Genomic DNA, 18713 nt, shown 5'->3' with positions numbered 1-18713 from the left:
AGCCATACAATGTTTAAACCATCCGTATTTGGATTCCGAATTCATTTGTTGTTTGTCTCTTTGAGATTTAAATTGAAAGAAAGCGTTACATTGTAAACACTTCAAGTATAATACATAATATTGGATGCGTGCTTTTCAAGCTTAGGCTTAAACATCAATCGGAAGTAGTAACTTGGAAATCTTACGACGAATTTTAACCCCTAGCGTCCTCTGTGCTTATCTTTAGACGGTCAACCATCCATATTTATTACTCTTTTTTTTAATAAATGTTAGCCATACTATGTTTAAAAAGATTAATATATCCCAAATAAAGTTGAAATGTTCTAATAGTGAAAGATATATGTTTTCATACATGATATATCAGTGTGGATTATATAGTGCTGCGTTGAACTTTATTTGCCTATTTGGTGAAATATAATTGAATTAGCAACTGCAGCTGCAATCACTTGCAGCAAAAATCCGCGCTGGAAAGAAAATACACTATACGCTGATAACTCTGTTACTTTTCTCTTCATTAGAACCTTCACTAATTTCTGGCAGCGGTTGGAAAGAATGCAATCATACTTTGAAGCTGTGAGATCCAGGATCAAAGTTTTTATGTCCTTTATTTCCATGGGTATCTTTGCAGCATATTCAACCATCAAAAATATGAAATATGTCGGCTGAGCAAAATCCATAATGAGGCATACAATTCGTAAATATGGCAAGTTGGTCTCAACTACAACATCGAGTATGATTATAGCCATGGCAAAAAAATTGGTTATCACTAAAAACAAGGACGGGAGGGAAAAAACGTTTTGAAAAAAATCCACACATTTTTCAGAATGCAAAATTCCTTCAGCTAAATATTCCAATGCATTCGAAGAAAATTGCTTATCGAGTTCCAGTGCCGTATCTTTGAAAGATTTTAACGATCGCAAAATCTCCATGCAAATTATGCAGTAAGTGAGGCAAATTAAAGAGTGCAGTAAACCTTGCTGTATCAATTGCCAATTTTCCACTAACACGATCCTCAGTGTAATCCTTTCGGCACAAAATGAACGGATTGTTGCCAATATGGGGATATAAATAATGTACACGACCATGAATACTTTGTTAAAGAAAATTGGCGGTTTTATGGCATCTGCTTTCTGACAGTGTGATTGAAATATTTGTTGCAACAAATTACACAGTGATTCTTGGAGTCGAAACATAATCCACCATAAGACGATAGGAATGGTACTTAATATCGAATCAAAGATTATTACGTAATCGAACTTTTTGAATTGAATTAACCAGAAATGAATGATGATAAATATATGCAAGAGCGAAGCAAAGAAATATTTTCTTATGACATCGAGGAATCTCAATCCTTCTTTCTTCTCCTGTATAAATATTCGAATTCCAATAATATCCAAAAGAAACCAAAGTACTCTGAAATTCTTTTTAAGAATGTTAAAAGATTGAACATTCACCTTTTTTTCTGAATGCTTCATTGTGATAGTAAACATATCGAAGTTTGATTTTGAAATCTCGTATTTTTTGCAACGGCTATGCGATTGGTAGTTTGAGCTCATCAACAACTGAAAAATTATTACGTTTGAAAACAAAACGAGTACTCTATTTGCAGTATATCAGTCGTAATTTATTAATTACCTTAGAATTTCATGAACACTATATAAATTTCCGATTTTTTTAAAAAAAAACTTTGGTGCTTATTTTATGATGCAAATAGTATGTCTTTAATGAATAATAACTACACTAGTAAATTATTAAACAGGGAATAGATATCAGAAATATAGAGACATAAATTATAATTTTAGTTGATCTTCTCTATCACTTTATTGGTCGAAAATTTCTTCCCAATTGAATTCATTTTTGATGCTATCAATGAAATTAACTTGTTGATTATTTAATTGCAATCTTATAAATAAGATAGCAACCGTGTATTATATTTAATTATTATTTTAGTTTTCATCTATCTGAACAAGTCAAAAATGATGTGTACAAAATAATGAAAAGGGTATATTACACTAATTGTTGATTGTCTGTACTATAATTGAAATTTTGACAAATATTTTTTTTAAGAGTTTCGTTAATTTCAAGAATTTTTTTATAATATCAATCAACTTTTCTCTCAATTATTATAACTTTGCTTCTGGCTTTTTTTACGACAATAATTGCATTTCCCATTAACTATTGTAACTTAACACCAGTTGTGTTCATTTAATTGAATAAGTTCTTACGTTTCGAAAAACATGAGAAGCTAAACACTTCTTCAATTGNTCTCTCAATTATTATAACTTTGCTTCTGGCTTTTTTTACGACAATAATTGCATTTCCCATTAACTATTGTAACTTAACACCAGTTGTGTTCATTTAATTGAATAAGTTCTTACGTTTCGAGAAACATGAGGAGCTAAACACTTCTTCTATTGTCACAGATAAAAATTCATGATTAAAATTATAGTAGAAACTGTAGTAAAAAAATTTCACAAGTCTTTTTTTTATTTTTTATTTATTTTTTTTTTTTCCGAAAAAAAAATTTTTTTTTAACGAATTCACGAGGCACTATCGAGCGCTGCAATCTCCGACTTAAAGAGAATGCATGTAAAAGAAAAATAAGGAAACCCTATTCAGAATTTAATAAAATGTTCAGCACTGTTTAATATGTATAAAAAAATTCTATTTCATCGTATCGATTATATAACAAATAAATGTCCTTGTTATAACTACACACTGAAATCGAATTATAATATCGTTTGCATGCAATGGATGCTACCAACCACATAATAAACTTTTAAGTCTTTCAAATTAAGCTTCCATTAAAAAAAATTAGCTAATATTTTTTCTCATTAACGATCATAGATAATGTATAGGTTTTACATTTTCCTTTGTGTAAAAAAAAATCCTTTTATAAAGCATCGATTCTTAATATACACTCTTAAAGTATTGACGTGCAAAATAAGTCAAGTTTGTTTTCTTCCATCGATTGTTGCATTGGTTTAGTAATTTTGAAAATAGATTTCAGTCATTTGTTTGTATCGTTGTTAAATTTCCGAAATATTTTTCCAATAAACATTTTCTCAAATTTTGTATGTGTGCATAGAATAGCTATCATACTATTCAATCATTTAACTATGTAATCATTTCCTATCACTATATAATCATTTCCGAAGCATTTGCCAGTAGAGAAGTTACAAATATTTGAATTTAGCTAAATTATTTTTAAGCGAATTTTTAAAATATTTATTCTTTTCCCTTACAGTTCTTTTTCGGGACTTATTTGTGGTTATTTTTCGATTTTTCTTTTTAATATCCGAGATTATTAAAAAGAAAAATCGAACTTAAGCCTATTTTTTTGACATCTTATAATTTTAAAACTATTTTGCTTCTTTTTTTTTATTGTTTTTTCAAGAGAAAATCTCATTTTCTTCAACTAATTGTTGAACGTTAAAAATTTTCATTATTTTACCCTAAATACAAAATCTTTGAAATTCCCAAATAAGGTTACCTTTTAGATACACTAAATTTCCTTACAATATATGATAAAATTTATGCGATTTTGGAGACACGAATTCTTTCAGTTTGTGATTCCAGTGGTTATTAATTAATTTTGAAATTTTTTTTTAATTTCATTCCTATGTTTTCAAATACAAGAATAAATTAGTTCTCTGATTTACCGCCATTTATCAATTAAATCTACTAATTGTGTAAAACAGAATGCACAATAACCGCCGTCATCACTTGATGTAAAATTCCACGATGTATATAAAAAGCATCAAACTCAGAAAACTGAACAACTTCTCTCTTCAGAAACAACTCAACCAGTTTTTCACAACGACTGCTTATGTTGAAATCATATTTAGAAACTACAAGATCTAAAATGATAGTACATACAAGATCTAAAATAATTAACAGAATCAAACAAGCAGATAGGATCCATTCCATTGTGGTGTAACTACCACTATAAATATTGAATACCAAATCACTAGTATATAAGACATGTTAACTTGATTCCACCAAATGTACCTTTTGATAGATGTTGACATAGTCCAGTGGTTCCCAACCTGGGGGCGATAATCCGTAGGGGTACGACGAGTACTCAAAAGTAAAAAATTGCTAATATTAATAATAAAAGCTATTTGAGATTGAAATTGAAAATATATATGAAACCTATGGTTTTGGTGTAGACAAAGAATTATGATAGTTAAAAATTAAAAAAAATTCAAGTGCAGGATCGTTTTCGTCATACGTTTTGGTATCGCAGGCGGAAATCTGATAACTCTGTTCCTCTGAGCAATAATACTGTTTCCAGGCGTATTGATGAGATGGCCGCCGACGTTGAATCAAAACTCATCAAATTTCTGAAAGAAGGTAAATTTGCGTTGCAGATTGATGAATCAACTGTGATAGAAAACAGAGCTGTTTTAGCTTACGTGAAATTCATAAATGAGAGTAAGGAGATAAACGAGGAAATGCTGTTTACAAGAACTTTGTACACAGATGAAAAAGGTTCGTCGATTTTTAAATTGGTCAAAGATTATTTTGAGATAAAAGAAATTCCCCTCACAAATGAAAGTGCTTGTGCAACAGATGGTGCTCCAACCATGTCTGGTTGTCATACTGAGTTTCTGGATCACCTTAAAAAAGAAGTACCGGAAGTTATCTCATCATTCATCGTCAACTTTTGGCTGCGAAAAATTGGTTATTTCTGGAATCAATAAAATAAAAGCTAATTCTTCTAATAACAGTTTGTTCCAAAAACTTTGCCATGAAAATGATGAAGATATCGAATTCCTGCTCTGCTCCTACATAAGATGGCTTCCAAAAGGAAACTGAGCCGTTTCTTCGAATTGCTGGATTCGGTTACTGAGTTTCTCGACACCACTGATCCTGTTTTAAGTGAGAGTTTGAAGCAACGCAAGTTGGAAACTGCGTACCTCACTCATAGTTTTGAAAAAATGAAGGAAATCAACGTAAAACTTCAAGGAAATAAAATGAACATTATCAAGGCTAAGGGAATCATATCTTCATTCATCGCCAAGTTTGATATCTACAAGTCAAACATTGGTCGCAAAGAGCTAATGCAATTTCCAACTCTTAAAAAGTGTTCAATGGCAGATATCGAGATTCTCGAAAATAAAATCTTAATTTTTACTGATCACCTTGATCAGTTATGGAATCAAGATTTAAAGATTTGATGAAATTAGAAATTCCGGATTGGATTTTCGATCCTTTCTCTTTTGAAGTTGTGGATAAGCTCACTTCCTCTTTGTAGACTGAGATTTTAGATTTGAAGTATGACTGTGAGGCTAAAGTCGTCTTTAAAAAATACGGTTACGAGTTAGCTTGGGTAAAGCTTATGGACACTTATCCACAATTGTGGAAACAAACTGAGCCGCTTCTCATCTCGTTCCCGTCAACATATTTAGTGGAGAGAGGATTTAGTTCTGTCTTCCAGCTGCTCACAAAGCAAAGAGATAGGTTGGACATTTGCTTTAAAGGAGACCCGCGTTTAAATCTGACGAGCATAAAACCTGACATTCAAGCTTTAACTTGAAATACACCAAACACAGGGCAGTCATTGAAGTGGTAAAAATGTACTTTCCCCCTCTTCATTTTTTTCTCAAATTTTAGTTGTTAACGTTTTAACTTTTTCTTGATTACATTAAAATATGAATTTTAAGAAATGCACTTTTGTTTTGATTATTCCGTTTTAAATATCATTTCTTTTTGAAAAAAGAAGATGCAAATTTTTTTTTAATTAATAAAAATGACAGAATAAATGTGCCTCCTTATTTGCATTACAATTTAAATTAAAATCAAATAACATAGCATATTTTCAGTGTTTGGTTGCTCACAAGCAACAATGAATGTTTTTTTGAGCAAAAAGAGAAAGGGGCGATAGGTGTCAGCCAACCCCAAGAGGGGGGCGATGGTCCACAAAAGGTTGGGAACCACTGACATAGTCGATAATTAAACCCCCTTCACCATGACTATTGGCAAAATTTGTAGGAATTTGTCCAGTTGTTAGTAATTAATTTTGAAGAGTTTTTAATTTTATTCCTATGTTTTCAAATACATGAATAAATTAGAGAATTGATACACCATCATTACCAATTAAATCTACTAATTTATTGTATAAAACAGAATGCACAATTGCAGCCGTCATCACTCGAAGTAAAATTCCCCGGTGTATATAAAAGGCATCAAACGCAGAAAACTGAACAACTTCTCTCTTCAGAAACAACTCAACCAGTTTTTCACAACGAGTGCTCATGTTGAAATCATATTTAAAAACTACAAGATCTAAAATCATAGTTTTTAATCGCTTTATTTCTCGTGATATCTTCGTAGTTGGTTCACTAATTAACAGAATCAGACAGGCAGATAGGAGACATTCCTTGACGATTGGCAAAATATCTAGGAATTTGTAATATTGTAAGGAAAAAATATCGAGTGTGAAAAACGAAAATGTGCAAAAATTCGACATCACTGCAAGAAGTGCAGGAAAAGAAAATATGTTATGGATCAAATCTATGCATTTTTCAGTGTCTAGAATTCTTATAATTAATAATTCCAAAGTTTTGGGACAGAAGTTTTTTTCAAGTTCTGATATTGCATATTTGATTGAATGCAAGAGTTGTAAAACTTTTGTACATACTGCACAAATTGTTAGAGAAACTAATGTATGCATTAAACTCTGTTGTACTGTTTGGCAGACTTGTAGAAATAGTAGCAATGGTGACATTACATGAAAGTTATAAGAGCGCATAGTCCCTTCACAAAGAATGTAAATTATGCTTCCAAGCACCACAACATTTAAAATAAGGGAATTTTTCGTTAAATCCCGTTTATGGTGAAATAGATTGCACATTTGATGCATCAATTTTTTCAGCGATGATCTTTGTTGATATATAGTCCACCACAAAATGATAGGAATGACATTTAGTAAAAAACCGAGAAAAACTGAGTAATATTTCATGCGCTCACAAATTACCCATATAGTAAATAGAATAAGGTAAGCATGTAGAAATAATGCAAAAAAATAATTTCTTACGCATTCGAAAACCATACATTTTCTCTTTCTGTGCGCCATTTTAATGCCGGTAATGTTGACTAAAAAGCAAGGCACTCTTAATTTTTTTTTAAGTTCCTCAAATGCCTTATTCTTCAACGGCGTGGAATTTCTCATAATTTCGTTGGAATCACTACAGATTATCTGCAGTCAGGATTATTTTAATAGCTTTATATTTTTTTAGAAGATTTTACCAATATGGTTGTAATTTTTTTTTTATTTTTAATCCTTACTCATCTAAAAAATTGTATAATACAACATTCTAAAAAGTTATAGTATATAGTCGTAGGTGATATCATTAAATACTATTCTAGACTTCTCCTTGTGTTTAAAGTTACAGACAACGTTTAATACTTTTACCGTTGCTTTCTCATACTTATAGAGAATTTAATCTATTTTACTTAAGTAATCTCTTTCAGTAAAAGATTTTGTTACGGACGTTTGTTCATACAAAACAATGAAATTAGATTTCAAACCTTGTTGTGTTTTATCTTCTATTTGGTTATTTGAGTTTGCTATGAGTCACACACATTCTAGAATTAGTAGCCGTGGGAGTATACGAACTAGAAGGTGAAAAAGTTGTTACCTTTTTAAAAAGTTTTAAACTCTGTAGAAGATAGCTTTTTGATACAATTTTTAACAAAAAAAGACAATTCGTAATTTTACTTGGTAAAAATAAATTATATTTTATAACGTGACAAGATTGTTTTTGGTTAAAAATTTTAAAAGTAGATTAATGTACCCTTGTAATACAAATGTTCTTCATTAACTTTATTATTGGATCATATTCTAATTAAATTTGAAACCGAAAAAACGTGATCAGAAGAAGAAGAAAGCAAGGTCATATTAGAAGTTTAATCATAAACTCAATTTTATAGTTACTTGTAATGACACTTTTGCATTTCACTTGATCACGCCATTTAAATGCAATTTATTATTTTCTTTAAAATAGAAAGACATACACTGCAATAAATTTTTTATTAACAATCTCAATAAATCAGAAAATTTGTGTTTATTGAATGCAGACTGAAAGTTAACTTGTAGAGATACGAGAAAAATAAGCAAACAATCGTAGTAAATAGATAATGTACTTTTTGATTATCATGATTTATTAAAAAGTAATTTTATTGAATGATGCCATTTTTCATCTCAAAATATCGTTTTAAACATGCAAAAACTTATTCAGTCACGGAGTTTCTTCAGATACTTTATAAAGTTTGATTGAATGATAAATTTTTCATATCAAATCAACTTTTTAAACATGCAAAAACTAATTTGGTCACGAAGCTTCTTCAGATACTTTATGAAGTTCTATGTACTGCTTTTTAAGATTGTCTTAAATGTACTGTATTATCGTATCTTTAATTTTCATATATATAGATAAAACAAAGAAAAATTATAGACGTATGAAAAAAAAGGGGGGGGGGAAATAATAATTAAAAAAATAACAAACAGTTTAAAAAAAAAAAGGATGAATTTTTACTTAAAAAACCGAAAAAAAAAGATATAATCTTTTTATCAGCCCACACGATTATATCCGCAAAAAAGAGTGCTTTCTGATAACTAGTCTAACTGCTTTCTGATGACTAGTGTAAATTTTTTTTAAATTATCCAGCACCTTGCGCACATCTATTTCGGGCCCATCCTTGGTAACTAACAAATCAATGCACAGAATAACAAATCACTTCAGCAGTGCAGTAAGAACAGCACATTTGAAACCCTCTAGTTACACTCAGTTTGCGCTTTTGTTTTCATATTTTGTAATCTGGCAATCTTGTTGCGAAAACATTTTTAAATCATTCTTGAAAAATTTCCCGTCCATGTAAGTACATTTGGTTTAGCTCCTGGCTTTATAATCTATGTTTTATATTGTTTTTTATTTTATTTTCTGTTTTTACATGTTATTTTTACTTATTGTGTTCTATTTTATTTGCTGTAATTTTTAAAAAAATATTTTTTGAGTGCTTCTCACACTATTGTATTAATATATTTTGCTTGATACAGTATCCGAAAGCACTGTTTTTTGCGGATATAATCGTGTGGGCTGATGAAAAGATTATATCTTTTTTTCCCCGGTTTTTTTTAAATAAAATTTCATCCTTTTTTTTTAGACTGTTGTTTGTTATTTTTTTAAATTATTATTCCCCCCCCCCCTTTTTTTTCCATATGTCTATAATTTTTCGTTATACTGAATAATATTTCTTTATACGGAATATATTTATAAATACTTAAAAAAGAATCTTAAAACAGAGAAAAAATTTCTGCTTAAGTTTTTTTTTTTCTTCCTAAAATTCGTAATTCACCATTTTACTGACAATAAGTAGTTTAAGAATTCAAATGTCAAACAACAATTAAAGAAATAACTAAAAAGTTTTCTTTAGAAAAGCATTTTTTAATACAATTTCTAATTTTTTTTTTTTAAATGTGATTATAGAGATTTTTTAATGTTAATTTAAGAAAAATTTATTACTAAAATAATAAATAATTAAGAAAAATTCGAGTATATTTTGACATTATAGTTATAAGAATAAAAATATCTTTTTCTTTCTGAATATTTAGAAAAGAAAAATTAAGAAAATAAATAAGAAAAAGCATTGAATTATGCATTTAAATTTATCAGAAAATATATAATCATTCAAAAACGATTTTATTGAAAAAGCTTCTGTTCTTCATATTCCGGTCTTTTTATTACAATCTTATATTGAACCGTACTCAAAAGACAAGGGTTCAAGTAACTAGAACATTTGGGTGTTAAAACTTTTAGTTGTACTATTTCATTGCTGTCTCTCTAGGAATAAGTATTATTCGGGATTTTTTTATTACAAATTCGTATTAGTAATTTAACAAAAATTATTTTTAAAATATAAAAAATAATTTTCAATATAAATTGTCGTGTATATTTTGGTATTATAGATATAAAAGTAAAAATATCTTTTTTGTTTTAGAAAATCAAAAGAGGAAATTTTCGCACTTTCAAAAGATGAACAGAAAAATAAATTAAAAAAAAGATTTCTTAATTATGCATCTAAATTTATCAGCAACTTTATCATAATTCAAAAACGATTATATTGAAACAGTGTCAGTTCTTTTCATTACCTTCTTATATTAATCCCATCTCAGTAACCGCACTTTATTTTTTCTTTAAATATTTCATGTTAGAATTGTTAGTTATTCAATTTCACTGCTTTCGGTCTAGCCATAAGGGTTATTAGTAATTTGTTATGCCACAAATTCGTGTTAGTAGTTAAATATTTAGAAAATGTTTTAATTAAAGAAATTTTCAAGTACAAAATACTTTCAATTGTTTTTATTTATTTTTGTGTTTTGTTTTATAATCTTTCATTGTGCATGCAAATGAATTATGCGAAAGTCATTCGAAAGAATTTCCTTCTTTTTTTTTCATGTCGTATAAATTCGTCAAAAACTTTTTGAAGTAGAATTAATCGCATTCATTATGATAATCTGAAATATTATTTGAATAAAGCCAAATAACGATAGTTTAAACATAAGAAATGAATATAAATGAATATCTTTAGAATAACTCAGCTTATATTTAATAAAGAATCTCAAAACAGAGAAAAAAAAACTATGCTTAAGTTTTTTTCTCCCTAAAATTTGTAATTTAGCATTTTATTAATAAAAGGTATTTTTAAAAGGTTTAATGTCAAACAACAGATTAAGAAATAACTAAAAAGTTTTTCTTATTCAAGCATTTTTTGTTAATACAATTTATAATTGTTATATCATTACAATTCATTTTTATTATTATTATTAGAATTATATCATGTAGATTATAATTGTCAATAAATTTAGAATTGTGATTTTGGAAGAAAAAAAAAAGTTATCCAGTTGTTTCGGTTTTATAGATAAAAGTAAATGTATCTTTTTGTCTTGTTATTTCGCATTTGCAATTTTTGCAAATACAAAATTCGTAAGGTTAACAGAAAAATAAAGAAAATAAATGAGAATATGTTTCTTAATTCTGCATCTAAAGTTATTAACAACTTTATAATTATTTAAAAAACGATTACATTGTAAAAACTTCCGTTCTTTTAAAGCTGTTACAGAAAATTGTACAGTGGATGAAAAATACATATAAAAATTAGAGTATAATTCTTATTTATGTATATACGATAGAGTTATTATAGTANATTGGTTTTGTTGTAGTTCATTTACGTCGCACTAGAGCTGCACAATGGGCCATTGGCGACGGTCTGGGAAGCATCCCTAAGGATGATGCGAAGACATGCCATCACAATTTTGATCCTCTGCAGAGGGGATGACACCCCTGCTTCGGTAGCCCGACGACCTGCACGTGAAGTCGAGCACTTTACGGTAGAACAGTTTAACGAGGACCAATACCGCACACCCTCGGTGCCTATGCAGGTTGATCCAAGTGGTCACCCATCCACACACTGACCGCAGCCAGTGATGCTGGGAACCGTGTCTTAACAATCAGTCCACTGCGGGACTCGATTTCATTGTAAAAGCTTCCGTTCTTTCAAAGCTGTTACAGAAAATTGTACAGTGGATGAAAAATACGTATAAAAATTAGAGTATAATTCTTATTTATGTATATACGATAGAGTTATTACAGTAATCTTATTTATTTATCATGTACCAATCTCAGTTGTAATTCACCATTTTTTTAAAGAAAAAATTGCAAATTTGACAAAAAAGCAGGTTTTTTTTAATTTATTATTATTTTTTAAATTACGAAGCATTTTTTTCTCAAAATATTTTGAAAATATTACAAGATAGGTAAAATAAAATTTAATAAAAATATGGAATCACAAAAATTTTTAACAAAAAAAGAAATTGTTCACGTTTTATTTCGAAATAAGAAATATATTTACTAAATATCTAGGTAAATATATTTATAAATATTCAGGTAAAATATCTAGGAAAAAAAATCATAAAATATCTTGGTAAAAATTAACTTTCAAATCAGAAATCTAATTTAATCCCTGCGTCAAACGCACCCAATTCAAACGTTCGAATCGCTTTAACCTGCAAATTGTTAGGTGAGACGTTTTTGATCAGGTATTTTGAGAGTCTTCTAGTGGGCAGAGAACGACAACCGGAAACTGATATAGTTCACAAGCTAAATTGTAAATAAATAAAACAAAAGTACTTTTGGAGTCGTACGAATCTTAAAGTTATATATTTATTAAATTTTCCTTGCCGTTATTGATGGAAGAGCAGAAATTGAAAAAGAGCCACGAGTCTTCAACTTCCAAGCACAAGCATAAAGTTTGTTTTCAGCTCCTTTTTACAAAATCTCACGTTTTCTGATTTCACTATTTTCGTTTGATCACTTGCTCTCCAAACTTGTATACTTAAAATATTTTATGTTGAAAGAATTATTCTTAAAAAAAAATGTAGTTCGATAGAAAAATGTTTTTATTTTCATAATGAGCTCTGAGCGCTTATCACTTGTTTTAAGCTGCGCAAAACTAATACTATTGAATCATCCCATTTTTCTGCACAAATTTTTCAGGAAAAAATATTGTACGATTTGTTCTAGTGAAAAAAGAGGGAAAATTTATAGTTTATAGTGAGTGCAAGGGCAAAGTAAATCATTAAAAGACACAATTCTGTTGAACATGCCTACTATCTCCAAAGTGCCAAACAAAGTGCCTTGGCTATTACAGGGGAAAAATGTAAAAGCAAAACAAAAGCATGTATAAGTTTTCCTAGGGTTGTCTACGAGTTATACCCTGTGAGTTGGTTCTTTTCTGGGGGTTGTTTTCGTATTGTGATCTGTCGCACCAACTGTAATAGCCAAGATGCCAAACTTGCAAATCTTTAAACAAAAAACATGTAACTGTTTGCCCGGGGGTGGCTACGAGTTATACCTTTCAAGTTGGTCTCTTTCTGTGATGTTTTTATTAGTGTCTTGCGGACCACTGCCCGGAAGTTTCCAAGACTTGAGGATAATTCTGCCACTGATTACGATACGGAAATCTCCCCCTTTTTTGTGATATTTTTAGTTTCTCGTTGGTTGCTGCTCAGAAGTTCCAAAACTTGGCCATTACTCTGCCACAGATCACGATATGGAAATCTCCCCCTTTTCCTTTTTTATTTTGTTAAAAAAATAAATACTTGAGTGGAATTTGGTAGATCATATTTTTAACTATTTTTCTTTGTAAATCAAAGTTACTGTATAGAATTATTGTTTAATATTTTGGTACTTCTCTGTTAGCTGGGCGCAAGAAAATTCAACCATTTTTTTAATTTAATTTTAATTTTAATCTCTTTAAAATACAAAATAAAAATAAATAAATAAAATTTGGAGGATGTCTACGGGTCATTCCATGTCAGTTCATCCAGCCATGGCACCCACCGTCTCAGATTTTGATGAAAATTTGTACACTTACAGGGTTTTTTGTGTTGATTTCAAAAATATCAATTATATTTTAATCGGTTAAGGGGTTTAAAAGTTATAAGCATTTATATTTTTGCCAAAATGGCACATTTGCCGCCATTTTGATTCACACATCAAAGGCTATTATTGACTATAACTCACCTTATATATGTCATAGAATAATAATTTTTTTTTTATTTTGTTCAGAATTAAGTAATCTGTCATTTAAAAATTTTTTTTTTGCAAATAATTATCTTACATGTTAAGTAAATGTGTCTGTTTTGCAGTTTTTTGATCAGCGGAGTTGAGTAACTTCAGGAGATGATTTCTGGCAACTCGCCCCCTTCAATTTCAAAAATATTTTAGATAAAGATAGTTGAAAGTGCATACTAACATTTGATATAAAAATTTTGATGGGCCGTTCACACACTTTTTTTTAAAGAATTATTTTTTAATAGCAGATTTCATTCTGAATTGCAACAACATAATGATTATAATTTTTCAAAATAAACATACATTTTGAATGAGCTGGCTTTTAGTTTTAAGTAAATACATTAAAAGTAAAGAAATTCAAAATTTCTGATGAAAAATTTAAAAAAAATCAATATTAAACTTTCAATAAAAATCAGACGCCGTTAGTTCTTTAAATCTATTTTGCTGTTGCAGAAAAATATTTTTTCCATTGTTTACACACTGAAGTGTTTGATTCATCATTGAGCTTGTATGTTCTTCCTGTTGTGGTATTAATGTCAACTGTACAAAGAATATTTGTAAAAGGAACTATGCAACTATCACTTTTTGGCCAATAATATGAAAGGGATGGGCCATGTGGATGCATGAATTTAATTGTAGCATCTCCTTCTTCCACATGAACTTTCAAAACCATTCCAATATACCAATTTGCATCATAAACACATGCCACATAGCTATGTACAGATGGAACATCAAAATTGTTGTTAGTACTGGAATCTAAAGAGGCAGTGATTGAAAATTCTTCATCAGTACTTACCCTTTTCCCTTTGATTTGCATATTACCTTCTGGTTGAAAAAAATGCATACTTCTTGTACCTGAAACTGTTTTTGCATGCTGCAGTCGCTTAAATAATTCTTTACGCAGTTTAATCATTTCAATGTTGCTGATGAAAAAAAAGTGTATACCTTTTATATTACTCTTACAATATTCATGCATCTTATGTACATTAATTATTTGATCATGCAATGGTCTTTGCAAACTTGCTTTTGACACAAGCCTTTTAACTGTTCCACCTATTCCATCACAGGCAGACTTTCCGTGGCTGGTAGCAAAAAAATTCCATTTTGCGCTTATTCCATAAAAATCAAATTCGTGGTAACACAAATTTAAAAGAGTTTTGCAATTTTTGTATTGACCAGCGCAGCCATCAGTGAAATATTCAACATTTATCACATTCAGAAAATTTTCACTCAAATATTGCATCATTAGCTTTTGTGTTTGGTATACTAGTGGCACGTCATGATCCATATCATCTGAGAGGAAACAAAAGCTTTCACTAATTAAATTTTCATTTTGCTTTACATATAATACAACTGTGTGTAAAGTGCAACAACTGTGAGTCCAGTGATAACCTTGTGCTTCATCTTGAAGAACAAAAGAAAAATTTTCACTAAAATCCATAATAATAATTGCCTCATTGCTGTTGAGTTCTTCTTTCCTCTTTTTTAGGTATGAGCTTTGACATTTTGTTACATACATATGTGGAATCAATTTTTCAATCTTGTTAACAAAAAGATCAATAAAATCATTAAGGTTAGAAGTATGTATTGCCAAATCTATTCTATCTGTTGAAACCCACTGCTTGTATGTTATTGGATCTTCCGGGTCAAAATCTGGAAATTTAGACTGAAGATAATCTTTAAGAACAGTAATATTGGGACATCTATGACATAAGCGTAGCATACATTTTCTGTTATCTATACTACATACAAGTTTTTGCACAAGCTCTTGGTAGTGTTTTTCAATTTCAGCAGCTGCAATAAGTAGTTGCACATTTTGATGTGCACACACATACAGAGTGAGTTCCGGAACTACCAGCTAGGACACAATGTTTTGGACGTAGTTCTGCAAACTTCGAAAATCCAATTTTTTCATTGTGAGTTTGACACCAATGTACATATAGCTCTCGTAAATTACATAACATAAGCCTTTTTTGAACATGTATATTCCTTTTTATGCTTATTTTATCTTTTTGTCCTGGCATAAGGCGAGAATGTTCATCATCTTCATAGAAGTCTTGCACTGCCTGTATAGTCCCCTGAGGCAGCTTCTTTCCTGTTCTTATGCTTGGAATCGATAGTAGTCCTTTCTCTTTCAAAAGTTTTCTGGATTGTTGTACTTGATATTCTGTGACGTTAAAAAATTCTGCAACTCTCTTTCTTGGCCATGACAATGGAACAAGAGTCAACATTTGAATTTTTTCTCTATGTGAAACAAGGGAAATTTTCTCTTTTATCAACTCCATCAATCTATCAAATTCTGCAGCCTTCTTTTTAAATATCTCATCTTCATCATCAGAGTTGCTACTGTCGAGGATTTTCTCTTCTACACTTAGAGTATTAGCAACTTTTTTTCTCAGAGCAACTTTAGCTTGACTTAATTTCCGCTTACCAGCTGAAACTTTCCGGTGAACAGAAACTGAGTGTAATTTCAATGGAGAAACTCCTACTGCTGTTAAGCTCTCATTCAAACTTTCACGTTCTTCTTCTTTGTCAACTACGACTGCTGAAAATTCTGTATCTTTTATCGAACAGCTAGGGTGGAGGTTTAATTCGGTTGTTTCTTTTTCAGCATCCAAGAGTAGCTCTGCACCCTTTTTTCTGCAAGAAGAACACAATTTCTGGCCAGGAATTGCTGACATTCCCAATTTAGCTCGATATGTTTTGGCCTGATCTACACTTATGAGACGAAGGGAGACTTTCCTGGTTTCATTGGGATGCGAATTAAATAAGTCACAACATTTTTTTTGATATATTTCATACTTATACAAGAGATACTCCTTATGTTTGAGGCATATAGTTGAACTTTCATTAAAATCTAAGTGGCTTCTAAATGAAATAAGTTCTGTATTCTCAGAAGAAAGTTCTAAAATCTTCTGTGAGTTTAAACTACACTTAAAATCTTTCAAAGTTAATCCAATACTGCACAATACTTGGGTTTCCATAATAAAACTCTTTTTGAATACCAAATTGATAACATTTAAAATTTTAGAAAACTTATACTTAAAAGTTTCTGTTCTATTTTATTTCTATTCTGTTCTAAATGAATGGAAATACAATTCTAATTCTTGAAAGAAAATAAATTTTACATACACTCAATTCTGATTGGAACAAATGGAAATGTTCTGATGTTCTGGCAGAAGATACATTCTGATTAGTCAAATTTCTTTTTTGGGATGTAGGGGTAAAGTGTGACAATAGTTTTCAGTATTTTTTTTTTTCTATTCAGAAGTTGTTGTTTTTTTATAAAAAAAAATTGAATGTATATTATAATAAAAGTCTCACAGAATAAAAAAGGCTTGCAGATGTTAGTGATGAAATAAGAGCATACAAATTATCAGACAGTTGGTGATATANTGAGTAAAAGGGTTTTGGACAAAGGGGTTTTGGACAGGATGGTTTAAACCGTGAATTAATCCATTCTGTTCTAAACCTTGCCAACCCTGGTTGTGACAAATAAAAGGATAAAATTAACTATAAATATTCAGAATTTGGTCTTGAATTACATTTTAGAATCAAACAAAATGTTTGAATTAAAATAAGGGGTACAATGACTTTCTCTCTGATATTATTCAACATCATAAATTCTGATTTTCTCCTTCCATAAAGATCAAATTTAGGTCAATTTAAAAACAATTTAATGCCTCTTTATTATTTGATATTGCCCACTACTCTTTCAGAAAAACTTTTATTTATATTTTTTTTAGACTCTGATCCTTCTCATTTACTACAGCTATATGATTCTGAATAAATTTCTTTGTAAGAAAGGTGAAATTTTCAAATTTTTTCCTATCTTCTTTTTTCTTTTCTTTTTTGAGGGGGGGGAGGGTTCAAAAAAAGGAAAAAAAAATTTATTTAATAAATAATTACTTTATTTTATATATTTTTCTACCATTCACATTCTTTTTATATTATTTTATTGTATTCCATTTACAATTAAGGACTATAAATCATCAAACTACCAGAACTTTTAATGCATAGTAATTCATAAGAAAAATATTTTTTTTAAAAAAGTGTGTGAATGGCCCATCAAAATTTTTATATCAGATGTTAGTATGCACTTTCAACTATCTTTGTCTAAAATATTATTGAAATTGAAGGGGGCGAGTTGCCAGATATAATCTCCTGAAGTTACTCAACTCCGCTGATCAAAAAACTGCAAAACAGACACATTTACTTAACAAGTAAGATAATTATTTGTAATTAAAAATGTTTAAATGACAGATTACTTAATTCTGAACAAAATAAAAAAAAAATTGTTATTCTATGACAAATATAAGGTGAGTTATAGTCAATAATAGCCTTTGATGTGTGAATCAAAATGGCGGCTAATGTGCCATTTTGGCAAGAATATAAATGCTTATAACTTTTAAACCCCTTAACCGATTCAAATATAATTGATATTTTTGAAATCAGCATCAAAAATTCTATAATGGTACAAATTTTCATCAAAATCTGAGACGGTGGGTGCCATTTTTGAAAAATCCTGTATGATTTGACGTGGAATGACCCCTACATTTTTGGCAACTTTTTTTAGCTTGCAACCGTCTTACTGAAAAGTACCAATATTTTATGGGCCCTATCATGGAAAAAAAATCAAATTTAGAATAATAACTATATATTACCAATGTTTCATAAAGCACTGCAAAGTAATAAAATTTCTTTTTGAAGTGACTTATAAAATGTTGGAAACAATATATTAAGGTTTAATTAAAATTCAAAATTAGTTCTATTCTGTTTCTGTGGGCACTATAAAATCTCCAAACTATTATATGCTAGTGATTCTTAATTAATTGCAGAAAGTGTCATTGTGGTAATCCCCGTGGCAGAATCGCAGCGACACGGCGACATTGTCGCAGAATGTTACAGAGTTCATTCAGAAAGAATTTTCCTTCAGAAAGTAAAATTGTGGTTTTCTTTTCTGCAAAAATGTTCGAAATTTTTTTTCTCCAAAATTATATTTAAAAGATGCCTTTTTCGCGCATCGGAGGGGAAAGAAATGTTCAAAATTTTTCGATTCTTATTTGAGAAGAA

At 29.7% G+C, this 18713-nt stretch overlaps 3 protein-coding genes across 3 annotated transcripts in view; all 3 read left to right on the top strand.

Annotated features, from left to right (window-relative positions):
* Positions 1-4310: 4310 nt before the first annotated feature.
* LOC122270076 (protein FAM200C-like) lies at positions 4311-4706 on the top strand. Its single transcript, XM_043046091.1, has one exon. It carries the CDS (start codon positions 4311-4313, stop codon positions 4704-4706), a length of 396 nt encoding a protein of 131 aa, XP_042902025.1.
* Positions 4707-4799: 93 nt separating this feature from the next.
* On the top strand, positions 4800-5183 carry LOC122270075 (protein FAM200C-like). The gene has a single exon (XM_043046090.1). The coding sequence runs from the start codon at positions 4800-4802 to the stop codon at positions 5181-5183; it is 384 nt and encodes a 127-aa protein (XP_042902024.1).
* Positions 5184-12062: 6879 nt separating this feature from the next.
* LOC107436687 (CWF19-like protein 2) overlaps positions 12063-18713 on the top strand; it is a 37680-nt gene continuing 31029 nt past the window's right edge. The window contains exon 1 of the mRNA XM_043046086.2: positions 12063-12313. Within this exon, the coding sequence (XP_042902020.1) occupies positions 12254-12313 (60 nt within the window). The 5' untranslated portion in view covers positions 12063-12253. The remainder of the gene's footprint in view (positions 12314-18713) is intronic.

Source organism: Parasteatoda tepidariorum, chromosome 5, assembly GCF_043381705.1.
Source record: "Parasteatoda tepidariorum isolate YZ-2023 chromosome 5, CAS_Ptep_4.0, whole genome shotgun sequence".
NCBI lineage: Eukaryota > Metazoa > Arthropoda > Arachnida > Araneae > Theridiidae > Parasteatoda > Parasteatoda tepidariorum.
The sequence above is the reverse complement of the archived record's forward strand: the minus strand, read 5'-3'. Positions and strand labels throughout refer to the sequence as shown.